This window comes from Dicentrarchus labrax, unplaced genomic scaffold (assembly GCF_905237075.1).
Source record: "Dicentrarchus labrax unplaced genomic scaffold, dlabrax2021, whole genome shotgun sequence".
NCBI classification, from domain to species: Eukaryota; Metazoa; Chordata; class Actinopteri; family Moronidae; genus Dicentrarchus; species Dicentrarchus labrax.
The window spans coordinates 12,734,916-12,753,814 of record NW_026136719.1 but is presented as its reverse complement, the minus strand read 5'-3'; the positions used below and the strand labels follow the sequence as shown (position 1 = coordinate 12,753,814).

The window sequence follows — 18,899 nt, the reverse complement described above, 5'->3', positions numbered from 1 at the left end:
TGTAAGTTTATATATATTGTGTGTGTGTGTGTGTGTGTGTGTGTGTGTGTGTGGTTATGTTGTGCTTACCGGCAATATCTCTTTCAGGCCACAGCGCATAAATTCATTTCTGATGTGCAGCCTGAAGTCCAGCTCATCAGGAGATGTTACTAGTGCATTGATGAGCTGCATGCATGCCACCTGCAACATGAAGGGTACACAGCACAAAGACACATTGAGAGAGAGGAGAGAGAAGATTGAGAGAGAGAACCAGAGAAAGAGATGATGGACTTCTTCTTCCAGAACTTGATGAAAAGCATGCCGGCATGCATTCTAAATGAGTTATGTCCCTTGGAAGCAGAGGACCATAACTAATGCATGTCTATTTTCTCCAGTCACCAACTAGGGGGGCTGATTTTAATATTAATGCAACAACTGCAGACCCATACGCACAAAACTAACAGTCAATTTAAGGGCAAACTCGCTCTTTTGGAAGCTGTTTTTCACTCCCCTCTGAGTTTGGTTTACTGCACAGGGAGCACTGCATCCTGTGACTCTTCAACTAGCCGGGCAAACAGACAGAAAAATCAATTATTGATCAGTAAAGCAATCCACTCATGTGTGAAAAGAGTGTATGGCAATGCTGGAGCTCAGGGAGGATATTCAGATCTTTTAAGGTTCATTGTCAATTTGATAACACATGCTTATTTTTGCTATGGCACTTAGTAATTACCTGACTTCAAAGAAACATTTTGATATTGCAATACAGGTAGTTAACATAACATATAATAATTATTTGAATGAGTTCCAATATTCCACATATGATTTGGTACATAATAAATAGGGGGAGCAAGAGAGATCACTGCAATGTTTTACTTTATTTTTCATGAGCAAAACAGCATAGACGCAATGTAAGTATTTGATGTCTGTAATTTGATTCCAGCTCATCAGACATTCTAATAATTTATAAATGGATGTTACAGGTATCTATTACTAGCTTTGTATTCAGAACAATGCATACATTAGGTACCACACAAATACGTAAAAACACTCTGAAGACTTTAAGAGAAAAGTTGAGCATCTTTGATTTTGGTGGGTCTGCATGTGTCAATTTACACTCATTGTCTAAATGCACACATTCCCTAAGCCAAAGGCTGCCAGTGAAGAGTGTAAGTATGTTGTCAAGTAGGACAGAAAGCCTTTGGACACACATCGCTTTGCTTAGGATAACAGTATATGTGCTTTAACAATGCATGGGGTTAAAAGGAACTGTGCTATGTATTATGAAGTGGGAAATAAAACCAAGTATCAATAAAAGACAACTAAGTCCTTACAAAATTCCCAGTACAAAGGGTTAAGTTTGTAATGCCAAAGATGAGTTTTGTGTATTAAATGCCTCTGTATGAAGGAAATTATAGCTTCCAGTGCGCCCCCTCCCTCCCTTCATTCCCTCACCATTTTTCCCTGCTATTGAGTGTCCCTACAGCTTTGCAACTGTCAAAGGTAGTAACAGTAAACTCAATGCAAATAATACAGATAATACCACAGGGGGCAAAAAAGATACAATCTTTTAATTAAGTTTAGCATTGGACATTGCATACGCAAAGTTAAATGACCAAAGGAGGAAATGGTTGTACATGGCAGATTTTTATGATCACCGTGTGTGTAAGCGTGTGGTAGGTATTGGATGAATGATCACTCTCTTCACATCCCTCAGCTACCAATTAAAAATGCAGACAACATACTTTAATCATGAATTACATTAGTGTGACACAAAAAAGCCCATGTGCTATATCTCAAAAAGGGCATGTATCAGCAGGGAGAAGATATATCTGAAAGATTATGTAAAGGAAGTGCATAAGATGATGCAGTATGAGACTGGTAAAAACTTCTCAAACTACAAAGTGGATGTTTTATAATATATTACCGTTGGTTTAAAATGACCCATGTGTAGGATTCAGTGGCATCTAGCTATGTAATTGCAACACCCTTGCCCCACCCTCCCGTTTCAAGTGTGTAGTAGAAACTTTGGTGGCCACAAAAAGCAAAAGGACCCATCTATTCATTATACTTTATATTGAATATTTCATTTCAGAGTAATTTGAGGGAAACAATATGTCAATAGCTGTACATGTACTTTGCACTTACTTGTAATTGAACTGAGCGATCTTGTAGTCCCTGCACAATGGGACTGAACCTCTCAATGGCTCGCCATTCCCCTGCTGTGGTGATGGCTTCAAGGACCTTTTCCAAACTAAATGAGAACATGAAATACATGAGCGAAGAATTGGGGAAAAAATGAAAAGATATTTTCATTTACAGGGATGGTGACCATGAGCTTATTCCACCATATTAAAGGTTCCTTTCTTGTCAATTTGTCAAATTGAGAAGCATTAAACGGATAAGATGTGTAATGAACTGCGCAATTTCAAAATGTAGATTACCTAGTGTTGTAATACTGGAAAATGCATATTGTATTTTTGAAAATTACTTAAATGTTAATAAAATAAAAATAAAAATATCTCTTATGATTAAATTTTTTTTATCGTTTTTGTGAAATCAAAAATGTCTTCCAACCCTAGCAAAGCAGTAAGGCATTGATATGTTGACAGAATGAATGAGGTCAGAACATACGTGTTCTCTTCGCCCACAATGCAGATGGCTGACAGCAGCTTTACCACGTCAGTCATCATGGCAGACTGGGTGGGATCAATGGCTCTTGCCAGTAGCGCAAGACTTTTCTCCTCCCCCAGAATTCGATCCAAGCCATACTGCAGTAAACACAAACCCAAATACACTGTAATGTTGACCATTTGCAACAACAAGAATACAATGTCTTGTGAAACAGTAATCTTACTAAGGACACAGGGTGAAAATCAGATTGACTAGCAAGGTAATTCATTATTAAACAGATTTAAAATACTTCTGTTATGTGAGTTTTACTGTATGTTGTATAATTAAGCCAACGAAGAGAAAAAACGATCTTGTTACAACACAATCATTTAAAAATAAAATATTATATACAATACTAGCATGTGAGAACAGCATTGTACAATAAATAACACTTTCAGCAACAATCACAACTGTAATTATTGCTGAACAATGACAATTCAGGTTTATCTACTGTTTGTGGTTAATTTGTACAGAGAAAATAGTTCCATCAATGTCTGATTTTGTTAGGAAATAAAATGTTCACAAATAATATATTGAAATAGATTTGTCTTTGTATAGCAATGAAAGGGACTTTCATTTTACCAGGGTTAGGATTGGGCGTCAAAAAGTTGTTGCTTTTTCTTGCTTTTCTTGTCTGATTTGAAAAACAATCAGAAAAATACTTTTGGTAGAAACACCAAGCATTTATTTAGCTTTGTACTTTTGAAGAGGCAGTTGTTTAACCAAGTTATGTGGTATTCAGAATTTGTCCTTGAATCTGAATATTTAATGTGCAAATTGATACGTTGTATTTTTACTTTCATAATAAATATTACTGTTCATACTTCATGAGAAGAGTAATAAAACATAGTACTTGTGCACTTTTGTCCTGAAAAAAATAAAATACTGTTTGTTGAACTTCCAGAAATAAAAGAAACATGAACTGTGAACTGTGTCAGTCTTCTGTTAATGCTCTAAGAATAGCTGACAATGCTATTGTCTATCATCACATTTTAAAACACACATTTCCGATGTATATGCTACTTTTACAATTTTTTAGTTGTCTATAAACTTTGAAAACCCAAGCAGATCTACTAAGTCCTCATATCTATATATATATATATATATATATATATATATATATATATATATATATGCAGTTTAGCAAACATGTCAAATCTAAATTGAGAAAACAGGTTTTCTTGACACACTTAAGTTGTTCAAAGGGAGGTTTCACAGTGTAGTAACTTTAAGTATGACATTATCATGCCATTGGTGACAGACAATAGAAAATATGCAACTGTGTGACTTGACACAGGAAGGCAGAAGAGAAAAAGGCTGCACTGGCAGCTGGCAGGGAACACCTGTCTTCTTGGCATTGTGGGTACATCCCATCCCAAGATGCCTCTCTAGCCAGGGAAAGGTCTGGGCTGACAGAGAGGCCTACGGGTAAATGCTGGCGTCTGGCGCCTGTTGAGACGCAGGATTACATGAGACCTTACAGCATGCTTTGCGCCAAAGTGGCTGTATATCTGTCTCCGCTGGGTTTTAGCTCCATGTGGCAAGATTTTTTTTCTCTATAGCTACTGTGAACTAACGGCACAAAAGGAAAAGCTGAAGCATTGTGACAAACAGCTATTTCAACAGAACATATTTTATCACAAGTGCTTAGGTCTGGGTGATTCATTATTGTCTACTGACCTTAAGAGGAATCATTTCATCACAATATTATCATATTGTTTCATTGTTTTGCTAAATTATGTTGCTTAAATAATTTGCACAATCTGTAATTAAATAACAGCAAAATTAGTTATGAAAGTTTTTGGAAAACATTCATTGTATTTTCAGGTGCATTAAGGGGTAGGTTGCAAATGACAGCTTGTTTGAAGAGAACCCATTAACCAAACATAATGACATGACTTAAATTAGATTCGGTACATGTTTGGTTTATTGCCCTGCCCTACTTTCTATGTTCTTTCGAAATGCTATTCTGTTTCTTTTGCTTCTATAGGTAATTTGTAACACTTATCGTAATTTGTGTTGAATGGCTGCCTGTGTCCCTTTATGTCTACTGCTAAGACTGTTTGGACCAAATAGTCCAAAGAATCTGTGACTCTATTTTTCAACAATCCTGTTGCATTTCCAATGCATCTGTAGAACCATAAAGATTAGGCAAATAGACCAACAGCAGATTTGTTGGAGATGCAGTTTTCACACACAACAAAAACAAGACAGAGACACACTGTTCTGTGATTTATGGTTATTAATTTGTGCTGTAGCACATTACCACGTTGAAACAATCAGCAAATAAAGATGTGTTTCTTCTCGCTTACTCTCTCGATGGCTTCTTTCCCTCAGTTACTCTCTCTATTATTCACACACTCTCTCTCATAGCTCCTGAGCCATCAGAAAGTACTAATTCCAGAGTGGGGACCAGGCACTGTAGATCTGTGCAAATGTGTCACACAGTGTTATCCAGATTTCATCACGACATTAGTAAAACTGCCCCCAGTTGTCTCCATATTGCTATGATGCTGCTCTTCTCCTCCACTGGTCATAAGTCCTTTGTAATTGAAATCCCAGCTTCCTAATTTGGTAATTGCGTGAAAACACTAGATGTCAGTGTGGATGGGATTGAAATTACCCTGGGAGATCAGACTCAGCTCAAACTGCAGGAAGTTATTTCAAATAGATATTTTTCCCTAAAGGTAAAAGGACAGAACTGACATATTAATTATAGGGTGTAATCCTAATAACATGAATGTAGCAATAGTAAAATGATGTCTTTGAAGACACCTTGTGGAAGTACACCCACCACCACACCTGTCACTTTATAGAAAGTTCGCAAACACAAATAACATAGATGAAAAAAATTCCCAGAACTATAAACACACATCAAATCACTACATTACTTTACTGATTTCAAGATCAGAGAATACAAGTTTTTTTACTGAATATATAAACGATTACAACAGTAAAACAAATTATAACTAAAAAACATTGATCCTTGTACTTGTTTTATTTAATTCAAATACCTGTTAAGAATGACACCCATAATTTTAGGTGAATAAAAGTACTATATTAATGTTAAACAAAGTGATATATCAAAAGGAAATTTACTTACATCCAAAATTTGGAAACATTATCAAATGGGGTTACTTACAAAAAACATCTCTTGTCATTACCTTATTGTTCATGAAGGCTTTGAGACACTGGACAACTTTATGTTGGTTCCTTTTGTCAATCTTCTCTTGCCTGGGGAAACAAGACAAGGATGAGCAATTAATCTCTGATGTACAGCATGAAGACTAAAAATGATATACAGGGTGAAAATGAATGTACATTTTTATATTCAGATGAAGTGTGTAAAAGCCACTCAGAAAGGTAAGAAAGTGCTGATGACAGAGAAGAGTTTTAAGAAGCGTTCTGATAACTGTCCAACTGCCATATATAAACATATATATTTTTTATGAGTAAATGTGGGGTTTAAATATAATATTTTGTAGAAATGGCTAAACAACTTGGTCTTGCCGCTGTCTGGAAGGAGTCTGGAAGGAGTCTCTCCATTGTTTGTTGCTTCAGTGCAGCCTTTACCCGAGTTACCTGAATGAACTGTCTGTATTCTGCTGATTTATTTCCGTTTTGCGCGGATTACATTCATTAATTACTCTTATTGTTTATTTTGTTGGCCGGGCTTTTGTTGCACTGGCAGTGGCGTGTTGAGTGTGGCTGTGTCGGATCTCTACTGCCCTCTCCTCTGTCTGTGGTGAAACGCTGCAGTCGGGGCGGGGCTGCCTGTGCTCCCATGCTGACGCAGAGCAGTGTGGAAAGGCAGACAGAGGAAGTTGACGATGGCTACACTGTGCATGAACGCTTTGTGAGTAAAAACAGCTGTACAACAGCTGACATAAGACATTGGTTTAGGTCATTAAAGCTCAATATAGCCAATACGGATCAGTTAATAAATGCCTTGATCAGTGCCAAGACCCATCGTTGAGATTGGTCGGGATCATCCCTAGTTATTATGAATACACAAATAATAAGTGAGATAAGCAAGGGTCTGCACAGGAATAAACCTAAGAGAATGCATAGACTTACTTCTTGAACAGCAACCTTTCCAAAATATCCAGCAGCAGTCCAAGACCCTCATGCCCGAAGCTCTGCACCCAACTGAAACAACAAACATTAAATCAATATCCAACAGTGTAAGACTGACAACTGACAACAACACTTTCATACTCATCAACCACTCTGGAAAGCTTTGAGACAGAAAAACACATGTAGAATTCAGTACTTTCTGCTGAGGAGAAAGGCAGCAGTAGTAAACGTAGGATTGCAGGCCTGGTAAAAAAAACTACACTGAAATATTACACATAGAGGGAAAACAGCTAAAGGTGTAATGATACACTCAATTCACAATTAAATACAATTCACTATACTGGGTTCAAGATACAATTTTATCATTTTTTTTTAAACAAAATGAGACTGAAGACAAATTATGACAAAATATACTTTCTTTATTAAATTATAGAAACCTTTTTTATTTCTGAGGTAGGGTATAAACTAAAAAAAATAATGCAAATCTTTCATTTTGTGAAGTGAAACTGACATCTTTGCGCCTTGATACTTTGATTGATATCACTATTTATTTTTCATCTCACCAAGTTGAACCTCCACAGATTTGTGTCACAATTTAACTGTCTCGTGATATATCTTTACATTCCTACAAACAACAAAGCACATCCAGGCACAGTTAAAGCTATTAAAGTTATTTGTATATATTGTATAACCTGACTGATACTGATTTGAGGACGACACCCATATCAATATTTGAGAGTTTACAAATCTAATAACAATATGAATATTATTAACATAAATACATGATAACAAACAAAAAGTCTTTGATAGGGTTCCCTTATTTTTTTTAACTGTGACCAAGATGTACCCAGCAGGACATTTTATAGTTGAAAAATAATCTTGCCAGTTCTATCTGGTGGATATATCATATCATGATGGTTTCAGTAATCTTAAACTTCCTGAAACATATGTTTAGTCTTTCATTACTGCAAATACATGTTACTTACACTGTTAAGTCAACATATAGGCATGTATGTAAAACTCTGCAACCTAACATACTAGTCTGCATCATCTGTGATGTAAAAGTATTATCCTAAAATGCTGAGAGAAAGAGTCCTTCCTGATTATTTTAACCAACAAAATATACATTATATTCATTAGGCAAGAATTGTTCAGAGGTGGTAATGAATTCTTGCTTGGGCTGCTAAACCCACTCGGGATCTAAATATTGTGTGAGAACTGTTAAAACAATGCAGAAAATAGGACATTGATTTACATAACCCAAAGACGTCCTTTAGCTTTTCCACTTCCAGATTACAATGATTGTTAAAACTGTACTTAAAACATATGGAAGAACAAGGGTGTGTATGCGTGTGTCTGCGTGTGTGTGTCTGCGTGTGTGTGTGTGTGTGTGTGTGTGTGTGTGTGTGTACACAATAATGCAGCATAGCATAACAAAAAAGGTTTTATGATAACACTTCTTGGGTACGATCAAAACAGAATGGCAATCAAGATAAAAAACTGTTACTTTTCTTGTTACTGACAAATCATATGCTGGAGATCCAAGGTTTTCATCCAAGAGTGACAGTGGGAATTGGGACAAAGAACAGCAACTGCTTTAAAAGAACAAATACGTTTTAACTCTGATTTACATAAGGAGCACAAATAGAAACAAATACTACATTGTGAGATTAGGCAAAAACCTTTAGGTATGCAGAAGACAGGCAAAGACAGCATGAGTGAGATTGTGAGCGACTGCACCTCCCTCCTGATTGAAACTGAATAACATTTCTGAACATTAGCATTCAGTGTTTGTACTGTTCTAATCAACAAGCTGCATGCCTCCCAGCATCAAATCTACAGAAATTCTCAAGGTGACAACATAAAATGGGAAGCTGTTATCTGAATTTAATTTCTTGAAAAGGAGTATGGGGGTGGTATGTAGATGTATGTCCATGAGTTTATTTGTTTGTAGTTTGTAGTTGTATAAAAAACTATAGAAACCTCTAACAGATAGTAGATTTGTTTTTGTTAAATTTAACTTACATTCACATTTGTCACACAGGTGACAGGAGATTTCCATTTAACATTAACGCACAAAAAGGCAGCTCTAGTGATGATTTAGGTGTGTTTGATTTTAGTACGACTCAATATATATATATGAGGGTAGTTGTTTCAAATAAAGCCAAGAAGGGACTGTTTTCTTAATCCCATCACTGCAAACATTCTGACCATTCAGGCCCCCACAACAGAGACATGGTCGCGTGGGGTCCCGCGGGTCAGTCTTCGAGTTTCAAAGACACATCAAAGTTTAATGTTCATGGCATAAAGTTAGAATTGATTTACTTTAACTTAAAAAATACCAATGGACCACTGCAACCAGCTGACACTGTGGCAGGTAACTAACTTTGCAAGTTAACTTTGGTGCTTTAAATTCTATAACTTCATAAGGATAGAAAACTGGTAGGGTGATATAAACAGAGACTCACATACTATTTCAAACACTGCAATTATTGTTACAAAATGTTTGAGTATAAAATGTGTACAGTTGCACTGTAAATATCATGAGACAGTGAAATCGGTTGACCAATATGTGAGGACTCAAATTGGTAAGTGGAACTGTAATACTCTTTTTAAACAGCAATAGACACAATATCTACTTTTGACTTTGATCATTTGAGGTCCTACGTCACTCGCATCAGTTGATGAATTTTAAGAATTAAGAGTTGGACAATCATCTGTATTTTCTGATCGTTAAAGCATCATTGAATGTCAGCTAATAATTTGAGATGTCACAAATCAGTAACCACAGTACTTGCAATTTCAGTTTGAATGATACTTATATATACACATTATATACATTTTTATAGTACAAAGAATAATATAGTGGGAATGCCAGATCTGGACTTTGTGTCCAAACTACACCCTGTAAGCTGGATGTAGCTTTTGATGAATTTGAACTTCTAAGTTTTGAATAATTATGTAGAAAAACTAAGGTGTGTAATGTCTTATGTAGACATAGCATGTAAACATAAGGCATTCCTTGTACAAACAAATAAAAAAAAACATTGATTTTGAAATGCCCGTAAACTCAGTGAGAGTAGAGTGGTTAATTTAACACCACAAAAGCTTAAATTCTATGTATTTATAAAAACCTTATACTTAACTGCCCTTGATTTATAAAAAGGAGGACAAGAGGGAGAGGAACAGTTTAGTCCTCCACATCATCAAGGTGTCAATTTACCCTACACTTCTCACTGAGCCATGGCCCAGGCCATTCTGGTTATAGAACAGGCAAGGCAGGGGCTTGACATGAGCTTCATTGAAATGCATAGCTCAGTGGCAACTGGATGCTGGTTTTTCATCATCAGTAGGTGAGGCAGAGAGAAAAGGAAAATAATCAGTTGATCTATAGCAGGAATTATTGCACAGAAAACCAACAGGCCTGCACTGTCTCCTGCAACAAATTTGAAAAACATCTGCCTTGAAACACAAGTGAGAAGTGGACGGGATAGTGGTCCATCTAACCTAACTGGCAGAACGTCATCCTGGTTCTAAGGGGCAACAAATTCTGGGAAAATATCTGTACAGTGTCTTCCCAGCTTAAAAAACACCAATGGAGGTACCCACAGGGTTGTGTGTTTAATAATGCCAGCTATATGTGAACAGTTTGGATCTCATTACTGGATTTATTATTGCATTGAAAGCATCAGGTCTCCAACACTAATCGAGGGGTGAACTTGAAAGGGCTACATGTATATGGTTGCAATTCTTTATGGTATATTAGTTGATAAACCTAGGGAATTTCTGAAGAGATTTTAGTTTGAATGCTCTATGTTGAAAGGCTGACACTAAGGAATGTATGAAAGATGTGGAATAATTTAAATTATATATTTCTATAGTACCATAGTAAGTAAATAATAGCAAAACAGTTGCATTGTAGTTGATAATATTAATACCCATAACAATTTTCAAAGAGGAATCAGTATTCATATTTATATAGTGACCCGTTTCTTTATCCTTGTGCCTTTTCGTCGTTTGTATTTGACATACCATCTGTCTAGACTGTAAAGTAATTAGTATTTTAAGTTCTGTGTGCTAATCTAGCTGGCAGGCCTTGGTTTTCATTAGATCTTAACATCCTAGCACACTCATTAGTTTTGTGGCATCCTACAGATAGGACACAGAGCAGACGCGTGTAGTATCATAGTGCAGCATGGCCTGGGTCCTTTCCATGTTTACACAGGTCACAGAAGAGATCTACACACACAGCGAAAGTTTTGGTGTGTGGTCTATTTCTTCCACCAGCATTGGCACATTCCACAAATATATGAGCGTGTGCAAATTAGCTACTGAGTTACATTGCACACTTGTTTTAACATATTTGAAGTGTCCGTGTTGATTTAGCAGCACTATCCCCAATACGTTTTTTCTCTTTTACTTTTATTTCAACGTGACCTGTTGAAAAATAATTAAATTTTATTAGTCAGTCTCGTTGGATGTGTATCAGATGGTGTAAACTTTTATTTGATATACAATGCAATAAACAGTAATTAACGCCCACTCAAAGGCATACTGTAATCACTCCTCCCCATCAACAGATGCAAAAAAGCACAGCAATATTCAACTGAGGGCTATCATCTCAGAAAGACTCCAGGAAACAGAGCGAGGGAAAGAGCATTAAAAAATAAGGAAAACAAATTCATCATCCCATTCCCTGGGAAACAAAAACAGTCATAAATCAAAGAGAAAAATGAGGCACCTTATCTGGCTAACTTCACAGCTAAGGTAGCTTGACTTCTAACGGAGTCTCATGAGAATGCCTCCAAGGTTCCCAGGCAGTGCAGCACAGTGTTGCACTCCGCTAAAGCGGTTATGAACCAGAAATAAAAAATTTACTTTAAAATGTTGTCCCGAGCACAGCAAGTTAACTGACTACAGGAAGATTCTCCAGAGACAGAGAGAAGGATGAGGCTAAAGTCACAGCAATGTGGGACATCTGATATAAAAATAGAGGAGGTGATTTCATTCAGTGAGGACTGACTGACGTCACTCTAGAAGATTGCCACAAACAACGATCGTAAAAACTAAGCAACAAGTAAAGATGCTGTTTATGTATATAAAAAAAGAGTTAAAAATGGTGTGACAGTGCATACGATTTTTTTTTTTTTAATGTTTAAATAATAATCTTTGTTTACAATAAAAACTTTTAAAACTCCACACTGCACCTTTGAATATTATACCATGAACATATTTTGCATTTTTGTATGTCTTCAAAAGCATTTCACACCAAATCAAAATCATTTTGGTAGGTCAATCTTCAATAACCCTGTTCACACCTAGAATCTTGTCAAAATTAGAGCATTTCATTGTTATGCATTATATTGAAATGTTTCTGAATGTTACAGGTGTTCCTAATAAAGTTGCAACTAAGTTAAATATTTCCCTAATAGGACAGAAGAAAGGCGTTTGTGTTTATATTTTTTACTTGTGATAATACTATCAGTAGGAATGGTTTAAGGAATCGTGATGAATCTTTGTGTGCAGCACATGGGTGGCAGGTATATGAGAGACAGGAAGAGCATTCAGGGTTTATGAAAAATGATGGTGTAAGGAAGATGGATGCTAAACTTTACCCTACTTTATAGGTAAACTGAAAAAAATAAATTTGGGGCCTTAAACCTGAAGGTCAGTTTTAATATAATATCAAAAACCAATTTCCACTTGTTTGTCAGATCCATTTATCAAATCTATTTAATACAATTACATCCTGTGGCCTTGCTGGTCCTGTGGGCTACTCCTGTGGCCTCGCTTCTCAAAAAGGGAGAGAGCTAGAATAGCTGAGGTGGGTAAGGTATACAAGGGTCAGAGGCAAGCGTTACAGGGTGACACTGGAGTTGCAGGAAGTACCAAATTACCTCCAAGTCTGTCTGCTCCGCCAGAAGGAATCTGATGAGGGAGCATATAAGTCTGGCAGACTATACTAGCAGAATGCATCTATCTGATATTGGATTGAGGCGATGAATGAGAGATGTTTGCTACAGCAGTGCCAAGAAAGTGACAGTGATCAGCATCCAAAAACAGTGGCAGACAAAATACCTTTACTGCCAAATCAATCCTACAACTCAAGATTGTAGTGCTACTATTAGATAGCAAGTGGTTACCGCTGCTGGCCCACTGTTTCTAGCCAAGGCAGATTTATGGTAAAGCCAAACTATGTCATTATACATAAGCCTGACCAACGTGTCCATTTTATTATTGGTGATGTCGGTGTCAGTGTAGTTAGTCAGTGTCTACAGGCCACATTTTCCTCAAGGATCACACAAGTGAGGGTCCCATAATCCCAGTTGGTACACAGACTTCTGCAGTCACAGTTTATGGGACTGATGTGACTTAAGACAGTTAATGTAGCAAGCTATCATCTACATTCATTGATATATTATATATAATTAGTGGACAGAGATTCTGGGTTGGTGAGGTGTAGCCAACGCGCAAGTATAAACCTGCACTCTTTCTCATGGCCAGAGGGGGACAGCTCAATTGGCTGCAAAAAAAGTCAGATAGTATTGAGTCTTGAGGGGATTTACCCTACTTCTCACTTGATTTACTATCTCAGTAAACAGTTTCCTAATGACTTTATGGTCTCAATCACTAGTTTCTACTCTTGTTCATGTAGTGCATTATGGTGTAATTTAGAGTAAATTATACAAGAAAGCAGGGTATGTCTTAGCGCATGGCTATCTTGTGATTGATAAGTCATTCTGAGTGAGTCCGTTCAGCGCAATGCACAAAACTCAGATCAATCTGTCAAACTAGGCAGTGCTGATCAAGTATGAATCAAACTTCTATTACTGTGTTGCCTATTTCTCACCTCAAATCCTTTCAGAAACATATTTTAGTGTATGTTTATCTGCAGTAGGAGAAAGTTTGTGACCAGCAAAGGAACAGAATCACTTGTTGACTGATGTGGAGAAATGCACTTCTTTTATACACATCCAGGCTCGTGCTGACGTGCAAATTAACAATGAATGGAAAGCATGGGAATTATCCTGGTGACATACACAGCGGTACCCGGGATAGGCTAACACATTCCGGAGCGAAACTCAAGCGAAAATGGAGAGGGATGGAGCGTGAGATAAGGAGTCGTTCCAACTTTATAGTATAGTGATAACAATGTCTCACCTTGATCACCAGAAAAGGTAACTGACGAATATATATCTCATCATATTTTCTATGAACAAAATTAATATTTACGTATGCTTGTGTAATTTCTGGAGATCCGTCCTGTGTTGTTAGTGTCATTGATTCTAATCAAAAACAATGTGACAGTCACAAAAAGTGGATTAATCATGATTAAAAGCTCTTAAAACCAATTTTCTCTTTGCTGTCTAGATAGAAGTATAGTGCTCAAGAGGTCCTAGAAAACAATGAAGTCTCTGTTCTTGTACTCCTACATCCATGTGCCAATACTCATGAACTATTCTGTAATTAGGTGTGGGAGAGCATCAGTGGGCGTGAGTGCTATTCACATGTCAACTCAAAAAGGTGAGCCAGGAAGTAGAAACGTTTTTTTTTTTTTTTTTAGAGAGGCTTAGAGCTGGCTAAGTCAATGAGGTGATTCTTTTCTGCTGTGTTAATAACATATATTTAATATAAACAAACTAATTTACATTCAATGACGCTGAACTGATTAGAGGTAAAGAAAAAGGAACACAAGACTAGAATTACCACCCCACAGTTATATGACTTATTTTTTTCCTTCTGAACAACTGAGTTTATTTTATACTTTATATTGCTGTTAACTATAGTCTGATCAAACGTATAACATGGGCGATGATCTAAATTCTGACAAGTCAGACCTAATTGACCTGACTGACAAGTGTCTATTGGTTTCTTGCCATGAACAGTATAAACAGACATCTAGAAAGAGAAAGTGTGAGTCTGAGTCTACCTATGTAAAGGGTAGCAGGCAATCCTTGCTTACGAAAAGTGCTAGATAATATCATGCAGCATGGGATGCAATGCTATTCTCTATTGTTGTACTTTGAGTATTGTGAGTGGATAAAATCTGAAATTTCTCTGCATCCATGTGATTTAACCCAATTTTTATATTAAACCTAATTGACTGGAGTAGACATTTCTAATTATGACCTTGTATGAAAAAAGTTACCATTGGTGTAGACCATAGCCTCTGGTTCAAATGCACAAACAGAAATACATCAGGGATAGTATACAAGGCAAGAGTCTATAAGATGATGCAAGACCACAGTCATCCTCTACCAGTAGTCAACAGCATGACAGATCTATTTTACATGAGAAAGGCATTGTGTAGAGGATACAAAGGTATTGCAAACTTATTGTCAGGGTTCATATGCTTTTTAACCAACAAACATCCATGACTTTTTGGCAAATTTCCATTGCCACACATTGAAATTAGCCAAAACAAGTATACTGTATACCTTTAAAACAAGTGAAATGGTTATTCAAAAAATAAAGATTTGTTAAATTAACACTGAGACATCAGCAAGACAGAACACAAATGTGTCAAACTGATAACTCTATTGTGTACCCTTAAAGGTCCAGTGTGTAACATTTAGGAGGCTATTAGCAGAAATTTAATATAAACTTTATTTGTGTAGCACATTTCATACAGTTGAGTGCAATACAAAGTGCTTCACATGGTAAATAATCAGATGGAGTCCACCAAGTTGAACCAGCATGTTTTTACAGTATCCCAGAACGGACAAACCAAACACTGGCTGTAAATAGGGCCTTTCAAGTTTCGTATCCACTGCAGTTTTCTCCTACACACTACACAGTCTGTTCCCATTCCCAGGTCATCAAATACAGAGGTGAGGGATGTGTAGTTAGATACAATCTGCAACTTTACCATTAGATGCCACTAAATCCTACACGCTGGTCCTTTAAAATATAAAGTGGGAGGTAATATGTTTGGAAAATAAGTAATAAATAAATAAGTAAATAAATCTTGTATCCAGTAACACTGACATATATCAACTAAAACTAACTGTTTTTAAATACAGACTTTGACTGCCTCTCTGAAATGGTTTTGGAAGACCTGAGTTGGTTCAGGGTGGCTTCTGCAGTGGCAGTGATTTCTCTTGCAATGCTGTTAAATATCCCCACTTTCACAGTGAAGAGAGGATCAGCACAGCAGATCTTCATTTACTCAAGTTATTTTACCTTTTCCTACTGTCTCAAAATAGCGTTTGACATTTGGCCAGAGCAGCAATCCTCTTTTTGACACACTGACATTCTCAATCCACTGATGATTGCAGAACTGAGGCATATGTGAGCTGAATCCAGTTGCTGTAACAAACTCCTCATGATGGGCAGGGCAATCACAGAACAGCCAGTACATACCGTACAGTCCGTGTTCAACTACGACTTCAGCTTAGGTTTTTGACTGCCTTTAAAGTGGTTCCAGCAGAGTATATAATACTGTGAAACAAACTTGCTAATCCCCAGCCTCAGACAGAGAGAGCCTAAAGCAACCATCTAAAATCTGAGAGAGGGAGACAACCAAGACAAGACCACCGGGGATCTGGCTGTCAATGTGGCTTAGATACAGGGTTGGAAATTAGCACCCAACACCTCCCAAATGTGGGTTTGTAATGGCGGGTGAATTTGCTTAACCTACCAGCCAGATTGGTGGGTAAATAAAAGTAGCATAACAGAGCCACTTGTGACATTCCACAACACAGATTGAATCGTGAACCTGCTTGTAGCACTCGGACACTTTAATAAGGAGATCAAGAAAAACAATGTGCCATTACATCGCAGGAGGTTAAGTGTCACACTTTTTGTAATCATGAGGCCTAATATTATTCTGTAATTCTGTGGAAGTGTACGAACTAATGTTACACTGCAGGCTGGCACCTCTGTTAATATTGACAGACAGATAGACCCATGTTATATGCGCTCGTCTCCTCTATGACACGTCTGTATCGTAACTGCACTGAATTATTATAACTATGATGAACTGGTTGTGGGTCACATCTCCCTCCTCATCTCCTTGCAGTTCTCATGTTTTAGGTATGTGTTGTTGAGTTATTGTTGAATTGACTTGTTGCTATATAGTTGGTTTGCTGCCTGCTGTATTTGTAAAACGTTCTCAAATTGTTGTTAACAACTATTAGACATATGTTATCTTGTCCATTCTAATTAATGTCTTTAAGCACATTTAGTATGATGTCATTACATGGACAAGCTTTATTCAGAACCCTTAACTGTTACTTTGATTAAGCATTTGTTACACAAAACTAGCCATCCTACCACAAACAATATTATGCTCAGGATGTGCACCAGTGCATATCCTCTATCCTCCTCAATCTATGATTGTGCCCTGACAGCATGGCCTAACATCAACGTATGCATACAAGCTCAAAGCAAGTCACAATGTGGACAGTGATTACTAAAAGATTATTAACAAAGAGGCAGTGTGTATTTTTGGGATTAAATGTGAAAATCATTTAATTGTCATTTATAATTAAGTATTTCTCATATAAAAAAATAATGACAGGGATCAATACTGCATGCAAAACCCAAACATATGACACATACAGTATTTTTAATAGAAAAGGCTAGACTACTGGATTTAATTTGATTGCATAGAAGTTGATGATAATGTGCCCACCTTTATTTTGCACTATTTTTACTATTTATATCTACTATCCTGTACAGAATGGTGGAGAAATTTTATGGGCATCCAATGTTTTGGAAGGTCTATTCATTCTTGTCACAGACAAATAAAGTATTCGAACAGCTGGAGCACTTAACATTACACTCCTAGTACAATGATCAGCGCAAACAGTGAGAAACTGTGTTGACAACAAATCTGTTTTATTATAAAAAGTTATCCGCACAAGACTGAGGCAGTCTAAAACTCCAAATGGGCATTGCAGCAAGAAACAGCCCATCAACAATGTTAAAAGTTGCTGCCTATAGTGGGCTGAAGCAAGAGATTATGCATTTTAGAACTCTACACATTACACAGTTTAAAGTTAGAGTTCACTCTGATTCAGCATAAAAGCGACGGAATTTTGTTTCTGATACAGCATTTTCAATTTGCTACAACTCTGATTTACACCTCTGCCCGGAATAATCTTCATAGCTGCAACCACTGAGGTTTACAGGATGTGAGTGAGCTGCAGCTCTGTTCACTTTGCTACTCTTAAATGACCTGTTTGAATCCTTTCCATTACATTAAAGCTATATGAAAATGTATTTTCATGAAGTAATACAACTTTTAAAGGGGAAAAGTAAAATATAAACAAAGATTGAAATTGATGATTGCATCAAAATGTCTTTATATTAACAAAATAAAAACAAAATAGACTAGTGAGGGCACTTAAACTAAAGAGAACAAGTGCATCTCTATTGTCATAATCGTGTACTGTACCTGACAGGGTTGCTGGTAAGGGACACTCGCAATGAGTCTAGACAGGCAAACAGACGTTCGTCCATCACCCCCGACTTCAGCTCTCCCAGGAATTCCTGGGGGGATATCTGATGGCTGCTTCTCAAGCTACCCTGGAAGAAAGAGAGAAAGAAGAAATATTTTTAGTGTAGCCATGGCAAAAGTGATTAAAACAACATGAGGCAAACAAGTCTGAAAATTCAGTACATGGACAAAAAGTGTCCCCATGTCAACAATTTAACAGTCAATCACAAAAGTGCCCAGGGATTCCTTCCCAGTACCGTGCACTTATATCTTTAGAAACCAGAAAATCTGTTCAAGTTATTTCATGATAATTTCTGTCAGATCATTATAAGTGCAGTGTATATATTCAGTTTTTCTCCATATTTATATATATATATATATATATATATATATATATATATATATATATATATATATATATTTCTCTTCATTGAAAATGCAGTTCTAATGTTGTAAATAAAAGGCACTCAAAAGAGCAAATACCTTTGCCAGAACTATGCAGTGGTTATATTACATTGCTTTGTCTTGAACATCCCTGTTTTCTCTTAATATCCATAAAGAAATGTCCACAGCATGGTAATGCTTCTATAAATAAAACCAGCACAGGTGCTATTTTGTCAAATTTGAGACATTTCTTTGGGCTGTGATAATTTGTGTTGGGGATTTGTCATTGACAGATTAATTAATAAATAAATACTATATATTAAATAACATTAACAATAAGTTG

At 36.7% G+C, this 18,899-nt stretch overlaps 1 protein-coding gene across 4 annotated transcripts in view; it reads right to left on the bottom strand.

The window, feature by feature from the left end:
• The window catches only part of LOC127351086 (protein diaphanous homolog 3-like), a 154,225-nt gene that overhangs the window by 120,187 nt on the left and 15,139 nt on the right, over positions 1 to 18,899 (bottom strand). For all 4 annotated transcript variants that reach the window (XM_051378256.1, XM_051378259.1, XM_051378257.1 and 1 more), the window contains 6 exons: positions 18,131 to 18,261; positions 6,730 to 6,801; positions 5,817 to 5,886; positions 2,614 to 2,750; positions 2,128 to 2,233; positions 70 to 180 (listed from right to left, as the gene is read on the bottom strand). In XM_051378256.1, the coding sequence (XP_051234216.1) occupies positions 70 to 180; positions 2,128 to 2,233; positions 2,614 to 2,750; positions 5,817 to 5,886; positions 6,730 to 6,801; positions 18,131 to 18,261 (627 nt within the window). The remainder of the gene's footprint in view (positions 1 to 69; positions 181 to 2,127; positions 2,234 to 2,613; positions 2,751 to 5,816; positions 5,887 to 6,729; positions 6,802 to 18,130; positions 18,262 to 18,899) is intronic.